Source organism: Haematobia irritans, chromosome 1 (assembly GCF_050003625.1).
Source record: "Haematobia irritans isolate KBUSLIRL chromosome 1, ASM5000362v1, whole genome shotgun sequence".
Lineage (NCBI taxonomy): Eukaryota > Metazoa > Arthropoda > Insecta > Diptera > Muscidae > Haematobia > Haematobia irritans.
In genome coordinates this window covers 150438780-150459778 of record NC_134397.1, presented here as the reverse complement: position 1 = coordinate 150459778, position 20999 = coordinate 150438780, and the positions used below count along the sequence as shown (strand labels likewise).

At 32.5% G+C, this 20999-nt stretch overlaps 1 protein-coding gene and 1 long non-coding RNA gene across 3 annotated transcripts in view; one reads left to right on the top strand and one right to left on the bottom strand.

The window, feature by feature from the left end:
- chp (leucine rich repeat containing G protein-coupled receptor chaoptin) overlaps positions 1-20999 on the top strand; it is a 63096-nt gene that overhangs the window by 8721 nt on the left and 33376 nt on the right. For both annotated transcript variants that reach the window (XM_075291899.1, XM_075291898.1), the window contains exons 2-4: positions 1005-1238; positions 1318-2031; positions 3302-3477. In XM_075291899.1, coding sequence (XP_075148014.1) covers positions 1005-1238; positions 1318-2031; positions 3302-3477 — 1124 coding nt within the window. The remainder of the gene's footprint in view (positions 1-1004; positions 1239-1317; positions 2032-3301; positions 3478-20999) is intronic.
- On the bottom strand, positions 5664-6049 carry LOC142219879 (uncharacterized). The gene is made up of 2 exons (XR_012717815.1): positions 5922-6049; positions 5664-5859 (listed from the first exon to the last, which is right to left on the bottom strand). It is a non-coding gene; the product is annotated as an uncharacterized LOC142219879 (long non-coding RNA).

The following is a 20999-nucleotide window of genomic DNA, read 5'->3' as shown; positions in this document are numbered from 1 at the left end:
GCATGGTTGTTAGAGACCACACCACGTACCAAATTTCAACCGGATCGGATGAAATTTGCTTCTCAAAGAGGCTCCGCAAGCCAAAAAATTTTCCACAGCTTAATGAAATCTTACTTTTTATAACCCCCATCCTATGGTGGAGGGTATAAAAAGTAAGATTTCATTAAGCTGTGGAAAATTTCGAAAAAAATAAAATTTAAATACTAGCAAATAATTTTTTTCCAATACAATACAATACAATACAATAAATTTAGCGTTAGTTCAACTATCGACTTATTTTCTGTGCGGTTCAGACCCCATTTAGAGGTTATTGCAATCTCCTTTAATGCTAATGTAACTAGGAAAGGGTTGCATCTTTGTGGTGCGTTCCATGAACTATTGAATAAACAAACAAAAAAAAATAGGACAAGGATTTTTTCCAACTAAAAAGTTGATTGACGATGGCGTAGTCAAAAAAACAATTGATACAATTAATTTTTTTATCAATCGTAAAAATAAATAAACTAATTGAAAATGTTTATGTTTCTACTTAAAATATTAATAATCCTAATTAATATTTTAAATAAATAAAAAAAATATATTTCCAAATAAAAATACAATAAATATTTGTTCGGAAATACGTAAATAAAGAAAATCGGGAAATTCATAAAAAGAGTATAGTCTCTTATAACATTATATGAAAACGATTTAATCTAAAGTTATAAATTATAAATAAATAAATAAAAATACAACAAATAATTAACTGCCTTAATTAAAACATTAATTGAAAGTGTCGATGAAATCAATTTATATTTTAATCAAGTATAATTTTTTTTCTAATTAAATCTGTCTTTGGGACTATCTTTTTCGTGGTAGAAGCAATTTCATTAAAAAACTTAATATGATCAATTAATTTCGTGATTGAATCAGTAAAAAGTGTTTCTTTGTAATAATAATAATAAACATACCGATTTTGCACTATATTCTAAAATGTTATTGGACTATTTGTAAATTATGTATTACAGGAATTTTTTTTCAAATTCGGTTATGTCTTCATAATTGTGACCCTTATAATAATGATATGGATGTCATTGGCGAGAGCATCTATTTATAATCATCGGGAATTGGAAGAGACTAGATATCCACCGTGTGCATACAATTCACTTTGTACGTGTTCGAAATCATCTACAGATCTGGGAATAGTTCACTGTAAGAATGTACCATTTCCTGCACTGCCAAGAATGGTGAATCAATCTAAGGTAATACAGCGAAATGATGTTTCCTTCAACTTAACACCTGGGTATACTACCAATACTCTCTTAATCACTTCTCTTGAAGGTTTTCATGCTGCATATGGAAAATACAGGATTACGCGAAATAGAACCATATTTCCTGCAATCAACTGGCATGTATCGTTTGAAAATATCGGGAAATCATTTAACCGAAATACCAGATGACGCCTTTACCGGACTCGAACGCTCGCTGTGGGAACTTATACTGCCACAAAATGATCTTGTCGAAATACCATCAAAATCATTTAGACATTTGCAGAAACTACGCCATTTAGATTTGAGTCACAATCATATCACCCACATACAGCATGATTCATTTCGTGGCCTAGAGGATTCATTGCAGACACTCCTCTTGGGCGATAATTGCATATCATCATTGCAGCCACATAGCTTTTCGGGCCTTTTGATATTGGAAACATTGGATTTGAGTGGCAACAATTTATTTGAAATTGATCCTAATGTCTTTGTGGATGGTATGCCAAGGCTAATGAAGCTAATGTTGACCGATAATATCCTATCGGAGATACCATACGATGCACTGGGTCCATTGAAGAGCCTGCGAACCCTTGACATATCACATAATGTGATATGGTCACTGAGCGGAAATGAGACATATGATATTAGAGCCAACACAAAGCTTAATTTGGACAATTTGCACTTGGAATACAATAATATTAGTATGTTGCCACCAAATTCATTTAAATATTTTGATGTTGTCAATCGCACCTTTTTGGATGGTAATCCAATACATACAATGAAGGTAAGTGAATTCTTAGAGGATTCCTGTGAAAAGGAACGAAATTTTCGACTAACAACACCTTCTTTAAAACTAAATAAAACATATCAGAGACAATCGTTAAATAATTTGTCGTGATGTCGAAAAAGCTTGGTAGAAAAAGCTTCGTAATATTAACGAAATTTGTCATTGAAATTGAGCCAACGAAACAATTTCATAAATATAATGAACTTTTCGTTATTGTTACGATTTTTCTACTCAACAATGAAATAGTTTATAGTATTAATGAATACTTTCATTATGTCAATGAAACATTTTCGTTATGTCAATAAAAAGGTGTCATTGAAATTTCCTTTCTGTGAAAAGAAAAAAATTCTGCAATTTCGGAAAGGGAAATTTCGTTTGTCTACAATTTCGTTCGGGAGGATAGTATTTTTTCTTTGTGTGTGTAGTAGGTTTGAAAGAAATTTCAAATTAATGTTAGTTGTAAAATAGTTACTTATAAGCCTCTCAAGAGTCTTAAGTACACTCAAAAAAAAAAAAAAAAACTTACTTGGATCCAAAGATTTTGACCTTCCTTTAAGGATCTTTGTATTGATTCCGAGCCAAAGATGCGGCTTCTTTAAAATAAAGACATTTTTTAGCGACCTGTGTGGTCAATAAAATTGAAAAAGATTTCATTAATCGAATTTTCATTCCCCTTTCGCGGTATATTAATAAAGCTATTGACGTACAAAAAAATAACACTTTAAAACACCAAATTATAACGGATACTTCAAAGTAAAAAATGTTTTCTTAATTCAAAAAAAAAAAAAAAATTAAACCAAAAATGCTAAATCCTCAAAATAGGCCTTAGCCTATATTTGAAGCTTTTTTGTCTTAAATTTTAAGATTCTACTATTCAGTTCATTTAACGACAATTTCTTTAAATAAAAAATCCGTTTCCTTACTTTAAGGATAATTTGCCTTAGTACAAAGACATTCGACTTTAAAATAGGGACGCAAATTTCGTAAATTTAATAAAAAAGATTTTTGATGCAAAGGTTATAAACTTTATTTTAATTAAAATTTCATCATTTAAAAAAAATTGTCCTTAATATTTTGCATATTGCTCAACTTAAAATTTAGGTTGAGTAATCTTTAATATCACGTAAATATTTTTTTTCAGTATAGTATTAACAATCAGCTTATTGAAAATAAATCCTTACTTGTTACATAATGTTATTAATTAACCATATTTACATTATTTATGTATTATTTATTATTTATGAGTATATTGAAAATTACATTTTAGGATGATGCTTTCAAACCGGCCAAAATACGAGAAATTTATATGCGTTATTGCGGATTAACTGAAATTTTACCAATGGCATTCGATAGTTTAACTGGTAGCTTACAGATATTGGATTTATCTGGAAATAATTTGACACATCTTCATCACAAATTATTCAATAAATTTGATGTTTTAAGGTAAGATTAAGACTATGGTTTTTATATAAAATATACACTCAAAAAAGTTTACATTGATCCCGAGCAAAATATGCGTCTTCTTTAAATTAAGACATTTTTTAGGGATATAAGTAGCTTTAAATCAATAAAATGTCAGTTTAAAAATCCAAATTATTGTGTATACCTCAAAGCAAAAAATGTTTTCCTAATTCCAAAAAAAAAAAAAAAAACAATACTTTAAAGTAAAGATGCAAAATCCTCAAAAAAGTATTAGCCTATATTTGAAGTCTTTTTATATTAAATCTAAAGATTCATTACATCATTTCATTTGTAGATTTCTTTACAATTTAAAATGCTTTTCGTTAATTTAAAGAAAATGTGCCTTACTTTAAACACCTACAACTTTAACGGAGGGACACAAATTTCAAAAAAAAAAAAATTCAAAAATTTGTGATCTAAATTTAATGAAAAGAAAAAATTGAAGCAAAGATTATAAACTTTCTTTTAAATAAAGTTTCATTATTTTAAAGAAATTTATCCTTAGTTTTGCGTAAATTCCATGTCTGAAAATTTAGTTTGCATAGTCTTTCATGTTAGGTCAATATTTTATGCAATGTATAATCTCACATAAGTACTATGTTTGATTTTGTCACTTACACTCCAAAAAAAGTTTACTTGGATTCAAAGATTTTAACCTTCCCTAAAGGATTTTGGATTCCGAGCCAAAGATGCGGCTTCTTTAAAATAAAAAAAATTTTAACGACCCATCAGGCTTTAAATGTATGACCATTAAAATTAAAATTAGGATACAGATCTCATTTATCAAATTTTCATTCTCCTTTCGCGGTTTATTAATAAAGGTATTCACGTACAAACAAATGCCAGTTTAAAAAATCCAAGTTATAGCGGATACTTCAAAGTAAAAAAATGTTTTCTTAATTCCAAAAAAAAAAAAAACTTTTAACCAAAGACGCTAAAGCCTCAAAATAAGTCTTAGCCTATATTTGAAGCGTTTTTATCTTAAATCTAACGTTTCAATATTTCAGTTAATTTGAGGACAATTTCTTTAAATCAAAAATGTGTTTCTTTACTTTAAGGAAAATTAGCCTTAGTTCAAAGGCATGCGACTTTAACGGAGGGACGCAAATTTACAAAATTTGTGTCCTAAATTTAATGAAAAAATTTTGAAGCAAAGATTTTAAACTTTATTTTAATTAAAATGCCATTATTTTAAAGAAATTTGTCCTTAATATTTTGTAAATTTTGCATCCTAAACTTAAGGTTGCGTAATCTTTAATATCACGTAAATATTTTTTCAGTGTAGGTACTATGTTCGATTTTCGTATCAAAAACCAGCTTAATTCCCTGCCTGCCAATTTATATACGTGTGTTTGCGAATTACGAGGGTTGTCTTCGATATTTCTGGATTGGGCCCTAGCGCGAGGACAATTCCTTTAAATCAAAAATGTGTTTCTTTACTTTAAGGAAAATTAGCCTTAGTTCAAAGGCATGTCACTTTAACGGAGGGACGCAAATTTACAAAATTTGTGTCCTAAATTTAATGAAAAAAATTTGAAGCAAAGATTTTAAACTTTATTTTAATTAAAATCCCATTATTTTAAAGAAATTTGTCCTTAATATTTTGTAAATTTCGCATCCTAAACTTAAGGTCGCGCAATCTTTAATATCACGTAAATATTTTTTCAGTGTAGGTACTATGTTCGATTTTCGTATCAAAAACCAACTTAATTCCCTGCCTACCAATTTATATATGTGTGTTTGCGAATTACGAGGGTTGTCTTCGATATTTCTGGATTGGGCCCTAGCGTTCAATACTGCACCCAGAAAAAAGTGACCCCTTCTTTAAGTTAAAATGAACTCATTGTGAAGAAAGTTGAACTTCGTATAGCGCCAAAGCCATTTTTATTTGTTTGAACGATGTGATTTTCGTAGAAATTAGGAATAATGTATTCCATATATTAGTTAACATTTTCCTATATTTATGTACCACTATACTACAGAATGAAAAAATTTAACTAATTTGAATTCATATATGGAGTGATTTTATTGAAATTTTTTCATTCATTTGGACAAATCTTACACATTTGTGGTAAAACTTTTACATCATAATTAGAACTGCTTACCTTCGTTTTTAAATACAATTTTATTTATTTCTATAAGCAACTTTATCTTCAATAAAAGACATGTTTTATTAATATATTGAATATATTTATTAAGAATCAACAGCATCGAATCTCTTTGAAATATTAGTTTATTATTCCACTATTTCCAATTTCCGTGTGATATTATCAACTGTAAAACGCACTTTTTCTTCTTCTTGTACTTTTCACTTTTAATAAGTTGCTGCCTAACGATTTTGTCCTCCTTTTACAATTTCAATAGCTACAAATATAAAAAATCATAAAACATTTTTGTTGCAAAAGGTTAGCGTCACTGAATATTACCTGATAATTGAAGATTCCAAAATGAAGACAAATGAAAGGGTTGTTATTCTGCTGGTGTTTTCTTTCTTTATACACTATCACGAACATTGATAGATTTATTTAAAAAACGAAATTTTTTCTCACTAATTTAAAATAACAAATATTTTACATATTTTATTTGTTATTTATTATATTATTTTACCTTATTATTTTTTAACAATCTCTCCGAAACAACGCGATTCCAACTAAAAAACAACCGACGCGCAAATATATCGATTACACCCACGCGCAAACACATCGATTACGATGACAGGTATCGATTACAGGTAGACAATAGAAATTTAGGAAAATTTCCTATATTCTAACAAGTGTGTTTCCTTAAGTTTTGAAAGGATTGCATACTTCTTAGTACGAACGAACTAAAATATTTTTCTATGCCAAGTGTTGTTCGTATGTATGAAAAACTTTCTATTATAAAGGAAGTCGCAATTATCATTTTATAAGAAATTTTACTAATTTTGAGGAAACTTGGTTTTAGTTCGGTTTTTGTTTATTTTTACGAATGCTTTGTTATCGGTGAATAAAATTTTCTTTTTCAGTAGTAAATTCTTATACCCAGCGAAGAAAATAGTATGAGTAAAATTCCATGCCTTATTCTAGTTAATGAACTATTCCTAACTGCTTACAGTTTAGGATTTTTTTACTGAAACGAGTAAATTTTATTATTTTTCACAAAAATTTACCTTAATGGAAATAAAATGGATAAACTATATTGATGAAAATTTTTTCCTTTAGTTTCAAAGGCACTTTTTTCTGGGTGTGCATGAACATTTCACCGTCAAAATAACTTGACGGTATCGATTGGTCGAAAGAAATGCTCCAAAAATACGATCGAGCTTCTTCGAAATATGTCTATGACATCGTTACAGGTGATGAATCGTGGATTTATGCGTACACTGAAAGAAGAGTTTTCTTTTCTGAGGAACGAAATTTCAGACAAGCAAAGTTTTCTTTAAAAGAAAATAGAATATTTTATAGAAAATCGTTGAAACATTTATCATAAATTCAGGTTTATCTGCTCTAAAAGGAAATACTTTATAAGAAAGGGGAATTTCGTTGGTCTAAAATTTCGTTCCGGAGGAAAGTATTTTTTCTTTGCCCCAATTAAACGGCAGTCGACTGTATGGATCATCCGTCGTATAGTCGTGATTTGGCACCGAATGACTTCTTTTTATTCCCAACAGAGAACCAAAATTTTTCGACACCTGAAGAAGCGGTTGATGCGTTCGGAATGCATGTATGGGATATACTTCAATCACACGCAAAGAAAAAAAACGTTTGGAAAACGTGTACCGAAAACGTTTTTCTTTTGTTAGAGTTTTTTTAATTGCTTCGAAAATTTTAAACATTTATCACCAAAAAAATACTTTTTACACAATTTTGATTTTTTCAGTAAAAAAAATATTTTTGAACCAACAACACAGTCCATTTCATTGATATCAGGCACTGTTCTTTTCAAACTTTAAGTCTTTAATAAGATACATTTTACAGTTCATAGTAAAAATTTAATATAGTAGTATGTAATGTTGAACATCTTTTCGGAATCTTCCGAACATATCTGGAATATATATAAAAAAAAAACTTTTTGGTGTTCGGTCGAAGCAGGGATCGAACCCAGGACCCTTGACATGCAAGGCGGACGTAGCAACCACTGCTCCACGGTGCCGAACTAAATGTATGTTTCTGGTAAATAAAGTGTGTTTAATCGGCTCGTGGGCGCCGCAAGCTATGCTATATAAATATATCTTATGTGGATAATTGTCTATTGATGATGATAACAGCCACATAGCTCAGTGGATAGTGTGTTGACTTACAAATTACATGGTCCGCGGTTCGATTCTCCGTCCAGGCGAAAGGTAAAATTTATAAAATCGAATAATTTCTTCTACAATGTTTGTATTACAGAAAAATATCTAAAAAACCTCGATGAAGTGAGAAAAATGTGAGGGAAAATGCAATTAGCCAGAAAAGATTGTTTTTTTGAGTTAGTCTTTATGAAATTGTTTTTACATTCTGTAAACATTTATCACAATAAGTATATACTTTTCTTCCAAATAAACTTCCTTAAAGCAAATGAGAAACGAACTTTGTTTGTCTAAAATTTCGTTTGGGAGGGAAGAATTATTTTTTTACGTGCAGAGTGGTAAAAGTGCTTCAACAATTGGTTCAAACGCATGCAAATGTGTATAGATCTTAAGGGGGAATATGTTGAAAAACAATAAAACAATTTTCGTTGGTTAATATTATTTTTTGTTCTCTAATACCGAAATATAAAAGACAACACTCGTATAGCATTTTGAGGGGATCCTCTCTGCTATTGTAAAAAATTAAATAAATAGGAGTTTCGCAGGTTAATAAAATATTGATTGTTAGAGACGGAAAACTTCTGACACAGAAACCTTTAGACGTTGAAAGTTGGACACCTCGGGGCATGAATTGAGATAAAATATCTGTTTTAATTTAAACTAACATATTTTAACAAAGTAACCGAAAAGCGAACATAAAACCGGCCTTTAATTGTAACAATACAATATCAGACATCTTTAATTTCCAAATAATCTTGGAGGTAAAATTCGTAAGTAATTGCTATTAAATTCCAAATATCCAAATTATAAATAATCTGAAATACTTATTTAGGTTTTAAGATTTTGTTTCATATATTCTACACATACACTCATAGAAAAAAGTCTGTTAAAAGCAGCAGTCGATGTCTGCTGTTATATTTTTGTACTTCAGGGCCAAATGAACAACAATTTATAAAATTTTTAGGTTATAAATTTTTCCCCAAAGCATATTTAAGAACCAAAAGTAGTTTTTGGTATGTTTTTGCACCATAATATACTTACAAGCTCCTAAATACGATCAGCAAACATTTTGTTTGCTGTTATGCCATAATTCGATAAATATTCAGATTTTTGGTCACATACTATAGATATTCATAAAATATTGTTTTAATTATGTTAGGATAGCTCCTAAGTTGACATTTTTATTTGTTTTAGCCAAAATAAACATGTTTTAGAGTAATCGAGCTTCAAAAATAGCAGGAAATGTTTGCTATTTCAGCAAACAGTGACTGCTGTCCCTTTTTCAGCAGACTTTCTGCTGTTTTAGCAGACTTTTCTGCTGTCCCTACTAACAAATTTCTTTGGGTGTAGATTTTTTACTACAATACATGGCCTTTATTTGCTTCCTTCGTAGTGATGACTGCCCAATAAACACATACATACGTTTGAAAAAAGCTAAATTTCAAAAATTTTTCAACCATTTTTTTTCAAAGGATTAGGGTAATATTAAAGTGGAAAAATTATTGAGAAAATCGCGTTCTCAACAAAAAAACAGACATTACCCTCAACAGAAAAATTCATCACATTAGCAATAATTTCTCAAGTGTTATCCTAAAATTTAAATGCATCGCTACTCAATAATTTCTCAAACAATTTTCGATGCGAGTCAAATTAACATTGTCGCGAGTACTATTCAACCAAAATTTGTATAAATGATATTCCCACTTCTAATTGAAAGTCAAAGCCAAAAATCTATGAATTTTGTATAATTTATTCATTTTCGTCAAAACAAAATATATAATAATACACTACACTACAATACTAATTGAAAAACAAGTATATACGGCCGTAAGTTCGGCCAGGCCGAAGCTTATGTACCCTCCATCATGGATTGCGTAGAAACTTCTTCTAAACACTGCCACCCACAATCGAATTACTTAAGTTGCGGTACGCTTGCCGATGGCAAGGTATCTTAAAACCTCCTAACACCATCTTCTAAATTGTATGTAAGTCCATACGTGGTATATATTAAATAAAAAAAGATCGATCCAATACGTATATAATTCAGTTTGACAAAGTAGACATAAAGTTTTGACAAAATTTTGTACAGAAATAAAATTTTAACAAAATTTTCTATAGAAATAAAATTTTCACAAAATTTTCTATAGAAATAAACATTTTCACAAAATTTTCTATAGAAAGAAAATTTTGACAAAAATGTCTACAGAAATAAAATTTTAACAAAATTTTCTATAGAAATAAACTTTTGACAAAATTTTCTATAGAAATAAAATCTTCGTAGATTATTTTTGGCTCGAGTGGCAACCATGATTATGAACCGAATAAAATTTGAACAAAATTGTCTATAGAAATAAAATTTTGACAATGATGAAAATTTTATTATGAACCGAATAAAATTTTAACAAAATTTTCTCTAGAAATAAAATTTTGACAAAATTTTCTATAGAAATAAAATTTTGGTAGATTATTTTTGGCTCTAGTGGCAACCATGATTATGAAGCGATATGGACCAATTTTTGTGTGATTGGACCAATTTTGGTATGGTTGTTAGCGACCATATACTAACACCACGTTCCTAATTTGAACCGGATCGGATGAATTTTGCTCCTCCAAGAGGCTCCGGAGGTCAAATCTGGAGAACGTTTTATATGGGGGCTATATATAATTATGGACCGATATGGACCAATTTTTGCACAGTTGCTAGAGACCATATACCAATACCATGTACCAAATTTCAGCCGGATCGGATGAAATATGCTTCTGTTAGAGGCTCCACAAGCCAAATCTGAGGGTCCCTTTATATGGGGGCTATACGTAAAAGTGGACCGATATGGCCCATTTTCAATACCATCCGACCTACATCGATAACAACTACTTGTGCCAAGTTTCAAGTCGATAGCTTGTTTCGTTCGGAAGTTAGCGTGATTTCAACAGACGGACCGACGGACCGACATGCTTAGATCGACTCAGAATTTCACCACGACCCAGAATATATATACTTTATGGGGTCTTAGAGCAATATTTCGATGTGTTACAAACGGAATGACAAAGTTAATATACCCCCATCCTATGATGGAGGGTATAATAATAATCTAATCAAACATATCAACATGATAATTATCACAAATTTTTACTGGAAGTCGTTCGTTTATTCCAAAAAGCCAGCAAAAAGAGAGCCAGAGAGAGAGATCAAATGTAACATTTGATAAATAAACTTCTCTATTTATCAAATGTTACAAGTTTTTGCTAGGGATTTTTTGCCAGTAAAAACTTGAAAGAGTTTGATCTATTTCCTGTAGGGTTATGTAAAGTTTAAGCAAAAAACTATGCTCCAAACATCCTACTTACAGCCGACCGGCGTTTCGTCTTACTGTGAAACAGCGTTCCCACAATGTATTTTTATTTTGGACAAACATTTTTCCCAAATTGGACCAAAATTCGTAGCAGCGGTCCATTTTTCCAAATTAAATTAATGTACTTTAAAAGTCAACATTTTTTCTAAAATTTTTGTCAAATTTTTATTTCTATCAAAAATATAAATTTATTTCTATAGAAAATTTTGTCAAAATTTTATATTTATAGAAAATATTGTCAAAATTTTATTTGTATAGGAAATTTTGTCCAAATTTTATTTCTATAGAAAATTTTGTCAAAATTTTATTTCTATAGAAAATTTTGTCAAAATTTTATTTCTATAGAAAATTTTGTCAAAATTGTATTTCTATAGAAAATTATGTCAACATTTTATTTCTATAGAAAATTTTGTCGTTTTTAATCGGTCTTTTTTATTTTGTTTAATATATCCCCCCTATGGACTAACTTACAATTTAGAAGACGGTGTTAAGGATTTTTTAAGATACCTTGCCATTGGCATGTGTTACCGCAACCCAAGTAATTCGATTGTGGATGACAGTCTTTAGTAGAAGTTTCTACGCAATCCATGGTGGAGGGTACATAAAATTCGGCCTGGCCGAACTTACGGCCGTATATACTTGTTTTTACTTGTTTATTTTCACTTATCTATTATTATAAAGTATTTGGAATAAATTTTCCAATTTTTTTATTTCTTCGTTGCACAAAGAAGTATTAAAAACAAATGTTTTTTTCGTTGCATTTTAGGGTAGCGTTTTGTCAAAGTTTCCTCATATTATCTTCAATACCTTTTCGAAGATTTCGTCAACATTTTGGCAAATTGGAAGAAATTCGCAAACAATTTGAGTATGTATTGAAAATGAGCTGTTTCAACTCAAGTTGACTTTATGTTGAAAACTATATTTACCCTCAAACTGAAAAGTTGTTGCATTTGAAAAACGCTCATTCTGTGTTTGTGAATAAATAAATATAAAAATCTTCATTACTTTCGCAAGGGCATGTCCTATAAGAAAATTACTTCTCTACAGCATTGTAAGCGTGGATGAGATACATATGAGCAAAAATGTAGTGTGTGAGAAATAAACAACAAATCCATTTTAAGCTCGGTTTAGCGAACGATATATTGTCAGGCCCTTTAGTTATTTAGAAAAATTCGTTAAATCCAACGGGAATATTAAATGTTAACTTTTATTGAATATCGTTGGTCTTTACCAGATGAGTAAACTTTCATAAGCATTTGCCAAAATTAAACTACAGAGGCACTTAAAAATTGTACTTTAAATAATCCTTAAAAACTGATGAACTTGATATATCTGGTTTAGGGTTTTTTGAAAAGAGGAGGTTTTTTGAAAAGAGGATTCGCTGTCTCATGAGATTGTATATACACCCATGTCAATATTTGTGTGCTCTAACTTCTTAGACGAATTGCCTAATTTATTTCCCGTCCCCGGTTTCAAGATAGGCCAGGCATAAGTAGTGTTCATAGTAACATCTTCCTAAAAAGTGGAGTATGTACCATTGCTCTGCTGCTCCTGTCGGCAGAGATTAGGGTTTCGACCGAGCATAAAAAAAGTTTTTCGGCGACAGTGTATCCCTCTCAGTAATGATGTTGACATGATTGCGTATTTCATTGTCTCTCTTCAGGTTCCTTGTCATTGTGCTAAATATAGAACCGGATAGCACTCATTACTAAGAGAAAAAATTCACCACCTGTCCAACTGGCGATCCTACCAAAATTTGGTGCATATCGCCACTAACGGACCTATCACAGGACTAGTACCAGTGCTCCAGTTTGTCGCAGTTTTTCACATAATTTATTGATTTCTATACTTTCTTGATTTTAAAATTTTTGTTGGATCATTTACCTATGGGTCAATATATTCCAAAAGTTTTTCTTTCTGGTGCAATTGTGATGATCAGAAAAATATCGTTGCCTAATAATACCATTTGTCGCAGACTGGTACAAGAGTACCTGTCTAGTCCTACGTTTCGACCAGAACTGGGACTGGTCCATTTACCCCAGGGAGTAGTCCTGTACCGGTTCTGGGGTAGATAAATTTCTCGTAACGGAGCTGCCACTCTATCTAACCTAACTTTACCAAGTTATCCGGCCATTGAATAAAGGGTGATACGGTCAAAATTTGGTCAAGGGAAAACGTGTGTAAATCGGTGAAATCGTTTATTTAAAAAATTAAATTTCTTTTTCAAGTTCAATTAGTATAAAATTCAGGAAAAATATTCAGTTAGGCTTTCACTTTTCCAAATCCGAATTGCCGGGCGCCACGCTTGACACCTGCCATCAGATTTTGTACAGCCACCTTGTCCACATTCTTCGCCGCAGAAAGCCAGTTTGAACTGCTGCTCGTCCTTAGCAGTTTTTTTGGTCTTCTTTAGGTTCCGCTTGACAATAGCCCAGTATTTCTCAATTGGGCGGAGCTTTGGCGTGTTGGGAGGGTTCTTGTCCTTGGGAACCACCTGAACGTTGTTGGCGGCGTACCACTCCATGGCCTTTTTACCGTAATGGCAAGATGCCAAATCCGGCCAAAACAGTACGGAACAACCGTGTTTCTTCAGGAAAGGCAGCAGACGTTTATTCAAACACTCTTCCACGTAAATTTCTTGGTTGAGAGTCCCGGAAGCTATGAAAATGCTGCTTTTCAAGCCACAGGTAGAGATGACTTGCCAAACCAGATATTTCTTTGCGAACTTTGACAGTTTTATGTGCTTGAAAATATCTGCTACCTTTCCCCTTCCTTTTGCCGTATAAAACTCCTGTCCGGGAAGCTGCTTGTAGTTGGCTTTGACGTAGGTTTCGTCGTCCATTACCACGCAGTCAAACTTCGTCAGCATCGTCGGGGATCGCGCTTTGGCCGTCATATTTTGTTTATCATCGCGATTTGGAGTCACTACCTTCTTGTAAGTCGATAGTCCGGCTCGTTTTTTTGGCTCGATGCACGGTTGTAGACGATACACCCAGCTTATTTGCGGCATCTCGGAGAGAGAGGTTAGGGTTTCGCTTGAAACTACCGGCAACTCTCTTTGTCGTCTCATCGGCTTCCGGTTTTCGATTTCCCCCCGATCCAGACTTCCTGGCTGTCGAAAAACGTTCCCCAAACACTTTAATTACATTTGTAACGGTTGATTTTGCAACTTTTAGCGATTTTGCCAGCTTTGCGTGCGAGTAGCTCGGATTTTCGCGATGCGCGAGCAAAATTTTGATACGCTGCTCTGCTACCTTCTACCTGCTATGGACACATCTGATTTACAGTACAGATAGCAACATGTGTTTACTTACGATAAATGATGTTTGTGAAATTCAAACAGCCATACTTTGTGGACATTTGCGTAGGACTTAAGCTATTCTCACAATCGTCAAATATTGATATTTTGTTGTTTATTTTCTTAAGATTTCGTTAAATCGAACGTAAATTTTGTTCAACCGTTCGCTATTTAGAATACTCAATGTTAAGAATTTCGACGTTCGTTAAATTGGATTTTAGCTAAATGGGACATTCGTTAAACAGAGCTTCGACTGTATATTGGCTAGATGATAGTATTCATGAAAATCAGATGTATGGTAACCGAAACTATCCGGTTATTCTCAAGCATGTGGAATACTTTTTAATTTGAGTACCACCCTAATGGAAATCTACGAATAAACCACCATGCATAGAACTTCGACACCATTCATTATGCTGCAAACTTCAAAGCCCAGAGGGGCTGGTTTCTACTAAACTTGCCAAATTGGTAACTGACCAAAATATAGGCTTTAATAGTCAACCTGCAGAAAATATTTTCCTAAGCCAAAGACATCAAAATTCGGTAATACCTGACGGAAGAGGTTTAAGGAAGAGGTTAAGATCAATGTAATATTGAAATGTTTTTTTTCAGTGTACTTATAATTTGTTTTTTTTTTTGTAATGTTGAACTCTACGACATCTTGATCCTTATTTATGTAATTATTTCATGCAACACTTACAAGATTATTGAACTGCTTAAACATACCCCTGATTACTTGAATAATTCTTCCGACCAAATATCAAAATAAGTCGAGTGCTTTCAAGTGCTATATGTACAAAACACTCATTTGTACACTTGTAGAACCAGCTCCTGCTCATACTGGCACGTTGTACAGACTTATTTCTCATTGTTTGCCTCACTTAAGCCGATTTCTTCACATGTGTATGGGGTCTGTCTGTCTGCACTCGTTTTGGCATCGGGCAGTAGTGCGCTGAAACGTGGTGGCAGTGAACACATTACAAATCGGAATGATGTTCTTTAGCCAGTATTGACGTAAAACGTATTTCACTCTAGAAATCAAATATGCGCATGAGTCCACTATTGTTGACAACTGTTCTCGTGTTCATTTATTGAGACATTTTGGCAAAACCAAATGAAATGCCAATTGCTTTCGCATGGCACAATACAATTGTTAATTTGTCATTTAGGCCTAATCGTATGGCTTCGCTGATTTCTCTGTAGCCTTAGTTCAAATATTGGTTACAATGTCTATGTTTCCGATTTACTCTAAATATTGTAAAACTAGTGAACGAACAAAAATTTGCTACGTTAATTAGTGTTATTGGGTTGGATTAGTCTACCATTAAGCTCTTGAATAGTTTTGCCATTCGTTGGCGCCTGTTCTTCCAATTCTTTTAAATGTTACACACAAATAATGAAAATAAGTCTTCTAAGGTTCCTTACTATATGATTCTTGTTCTCATGGTCTGTAAATAGAACAAAATGTTATATTTATCATTCTGCATATGAAACCTTTCATTCACGTCCACATTTAAAACGAGAGGTTTTGATTCCGAGTCAAAGAGGAGGAGAATTCAGGTATGGATACTTTTAAAATGCAATTCTCATTGATATGGGGCCAGTTTCCCTAGTTCTTTTTGGGATGTATATAAGGGTCTCTGTTCAGCAACAGCATCGGAACTCATTGTTGTTGTTGTAGCCCTTTGGAGTTGTTTGCGTCATGAGATATTATTGTTTTATCAATTTTTTCGGGGTATAGACTCCCATATTGGTTGCTGTGTTGATGATAACAGGTTGGCTGATAAGTCCCCGGTCTAACAAAGAAAAACACATTTTCAAAATTCGTTTTTATTATTCAACATGGTTCCCTTCAAGGGCGATACAACGATTATAACGACCTTCCAATTTTTTGATACCATTTTGGTAGTACTCCTTCGGTTTTGCCTCAAAATAGGCCTCAGTTTCGGCGATCACCTCTTCATTACAGCCAAAAGTCACTGGGGGCCAGATCTGGAGAATACGGTGGGTGGGGAAGCAATTCGAAGCCCAATTCATGAATTGTTGCCATCGTTCTCAATGACTTGAGGCACGGTGCGTTGTCTTGGTGGAACAACACTTTTTTATACCCTCCATCATAGGATGGGGGTATATTAACTTTGTCATTCCGTTTGTAACACATCGAAATATTGCTCTAAGACCCCATAAAGTATATATATTCTGGGTCGTGGTGAAATTCTGAGTCGATCTAAGCATGTCCGTCCGTCCGTCCGTCTGTTGAAATCACGCTAACTTCCGAACGAAACAAGCTATCGACTTGAAACTTGGCACAAGTAGTTGTTATCGATGTAGGTGGGATGGTATTGAAAATGGGCCATATCGGTCCACTTTTACGTATAGCCCCCATATAAAGGGACCCTCAGATTTGGCTTGTGGAGCCTCTAACAGAAGCATATTTCATCCGATCCGGCTGAAATTTGGTACATGGTGTTGGTATATGGTCTCTAACAACCATGCAAAAATTTGTCCATATCGGTCCATAATTATATATGGCCCCCATATAAACCGATCCCCAGATTTGGCTTGTGGAGCCTCTAAGAGAAGCATATTTAATCCGATCCGGCTGAAATTTGGTACATGGTGTTAGTATATGGTCTCTAACAATCATGCAAAAATTGGTCGACATCGGTCCATAATTATATATAGCCCCCATATATACCGATCCCCAGATTTGGCTTGCGGAGCCTCAAAGAGAAGCAAATTTCATCCGATCCGGCTGAAATTTGGTACATGATGTTGGTATACGGTCTCTAACAATCATGCAAAAATTGGTCCACATCGGTCCATAATTATATATAGCCCCCATATAAACCGATCTCCAGATTTGGCTTGCGAAGCCTCAAAGAGAAGCAAATTGCATCCGATCCGGCTGAAATTTGGTACATGGTATTGGTATATGGTCTCTAGCAACCGTGCAAAAATTGGTCCATATCGGTCCATAATTATATATAGCCCCCATATAAAACGTTCTCCAGATTTGACCTCCGGAGCCTCTTGGAGGAGCAAAATTCATCCGATCCGGTTCAAATTAGGAACGTGGTGTTAGTATATGGTCGCTAACAACCATACCAAAATTGGTCCAATCACACAAAAATTGGTCCATATCGCTTCATAATCATGGTTGCCACTAGAGCCAAAAATAATCTACCAAAATTTTATTTCTATAGAAAATTTTGTCAAAATTTTATTTCTAGAGAAAATTTTGTTAAAATTTTATTCGGTTCATAATAAAATTTTCATCATTGTCAAAATTTTATTTCTATAGAAAATTTTTATTCGGTTCATAATCATGGTTGCCACTCGAGCCAAAAATAATCTACGAAGATTTTATTTCTATAGAAAATTTTGTCAAAAGTTTATTTCTATAGAAAATTTTGTTAAAATTTTATTTCTGTAGACATTTTTGTCAAAATTTTCTTTCTATAGAAAATTTTGTGAAAATGTTTATTTCTATAGAAAATTTTGTGAAAATTTTATTTCTATAGAAAATTTTGTTAAAATTTTATTTCTGTACAAAATTTTGTCAAAATTTTATGTCTACTTTGTCAAACTGAATTATATACGTATTGGATCGATCTTTTTTTTATTTAATATATACCACGTATGGACTTACATACAATTTAGAAGATGGTGTTAGGAGGTTTTAAGATACTTTGCCATCGGCAAGCGTTACCGCAACTTAAGTAACGATTGTGGGTGTCAGTGTTTAGAAGAAGTTTCTAAGCAATCCATGATGGAGAGTACATAAGCTTCGGCCTGGCCGAACTTACGGCCGTATATACTTGTTCTTCTTCATATGGGGCCGTTTTGCCACGATTTCGACCTTCAAACGCTCCAATAACGCCATATAATAGTCACTGTTGATGGTTTTTACCTTCTCAAGATAATCGATAAAATTTATTCCATGCGCATCCCAAAAAACAGAGGCCATTATGTTACTTTGCCAGCGGACTTTTGAGTCTTTCCACGCTTCGGAGACGGTTCACCGGTCGCTGTCCACTCAGCCGACTGTCGATTGGACTCAGGAGTGTAGTGATGGAGCCATGTTTCATCAATTGTCACATATCGACGGAAAAACTCGGGTGTATTACGAGTTAACAGCTGCAAACACCGTTCAGAATCATCAACACGTTGTTGTTTTTGGTCAAATGTGAGCTCGCGCGGCACCCATTTTGCATAGAGCTTCCGCATATCCAAATATTGATGAATGATATGACTAACACGTTCCTTTGATATCTTTAAGTCCTCTGCTATCTCGATCAACTTCATTTTACGGTCATTCAAAATCATTTTGTGGATTTTTTTGATGTTTTCGTCGGTAACCACTGCGTTCCCCATCCTCCGTGCTCATTTCACCACGCTTGAATTTTGCATACCAATCAATTATTGTTGATTTCCCTGGGGCAGAGTCCGGAAACTCATTATCAAGCCAAGTCTTTGCTTCCACCGTATTTTTTCCCTTCAGAAAACAGTATTTTATCAAACACGAAATTCCTTTTTTTTCCATTTTTTTCACAATAACAAAAGTTGCTTCACAAAAGACGCTCTATCTCACAAACTAATTGACTTACAGACGTCAAATTTTGACACGAATCATTTGAAGGTTGGTGCTATATAAAAATATGCATTTAATACTAGCGACGCCATCTGTGTGTCAGACCGGACCAGCCATGTTATAGTATCACAATGGACATCTAACCTACGATACCTAAGCTACACGTTGTTCTGGTTTGTTCAGTCGTTGTTTTATTGCATACCATTTCAACCACTAGATCGGTTCTAGTACCAAATAATGTTTGATAATTATCACAAATTTTTATTGGAAGTCGTTCGTTTGTTCCAAAAAGCCAGCAAAAAGAGAGCCAGAGAGAGATCAAATGTAACATTTGATAAATAGAGAAGTTGCAAGTTTTTGCTAGGGATTTTTTGCCAGTAAAAACTTGCAAGAGTTTGATCTATTTCCTGTAGGGTTATGTAAAGTTTAAGCAAAAAACTATGCTCCAAACATCCTACTTATAGCCGACCGGCGTTCCGTCTTACTGTGAAACAGCGTTCCCACAATGTATTTTTATTTTGGACAAACATTTATCCCAAATTGGACCAAAATTCATAGCAGCGGACCATTTTTCCAAATTAAATTAATGTAATTTAAAAGTCAACATTTTTCCAAAATTTTACTTTTTGTCAAATTATTATTTCTATTAAAATTTTTAATTTATTTCTATAAAACAAATTTTCAAAATTTTATTTCTATAGAAAATATTGCCAAATTTTTTATTGGTATAGGAAATGTTGTCCAAATGTTATTTCTATAGAAAATTTTGTCCAAATTTTAATTCTATAGAAAATTTTGTCAAAATTTTATTTCTATAGAAAATATTGTCAAAATTTTATTTCTATAGAAAGTATTGTCAAAATTTTATTTGTATAGGTAATTTTGTCCAAATTTTATTTCTATAAAAAATTTTGTCCAAATTTTATTTCTATAGAAAATTTTGTCCAAATTTTATTTTTATAGAAAATTTTGTGCAAATTTCATTTCTATAGAAAATTTTGTCCAAATTTTATTTCTATAGAAAATATTGTCAAAATTTTCTTCTATAGAAAATTTTACCCAAATTTTATTTCTTTAGGAAATTTTGTCAAATTTCCATTTTTTTAGGAAATTTTGTCAAAAATTCCATTTCTACACAAAATTTAGCCAAATTTTTATTTCTATAGAATATTTAGCCAAAATTTTATTTCTACAGAAAGTTATCGCAAAATTTAATTTCTAAATAAATTTTTTATAAAATTTTTGCTTAATTTTGTATCTATACAAAATATTTTTAAAGTTTATTTCTGCACACAATTTTGACAAAATTTTATTTCTATAAAAAATTTTGTTAAAATTTTATTTCTATAAAAAATTTTGTTAAAATTTTATTTCTATAGGAATTTTTGTCTACAGAAAATTTAGTCAAAATTTAAAAAATTTTGAAAAATTACCGATTTGACGAAAATGGACCAAAATCAACCAAATTCCATTTGGTCTGATCATCGGACCAAATTTAAAATTTAATAATATTTTGGACCAAAGTGGCAACCCTGCTGTGAAACCACTTTGATAATCTTTGAAACACTGTCACCACCATTACTGAGAGGGGAAAAACTGTTGAAAAACTTTGTAATGGTCAGTCGAAACTGGGATTGAATCCTTCAGCCATTGATTGCAAGACAGCCATGATAACCATTGCACCACTGTGACTCATACGACATACGCTTGGAAGAGAATAAATGATTTTCATTTTATAGTAATTACTTACCAATTTTGAACTATATTACCTCCAAGATTATTTGGTAATGAGAGTTTTGCTGAATTGTAGCGTGTCGCTGGCTCGGAGACCATAAACGCTGTGCCCTGGGATTGGAGAAGGCTATTATCTGTGGTTAAATCTTAGGCTTATCAGTACCTAAATTTTCACCACATCGGGGATTTTTGTCGGGATTTTTCGAAATTTGTTCCGTATTATAAATCAGGTTTAGAATACATATGAACTACATA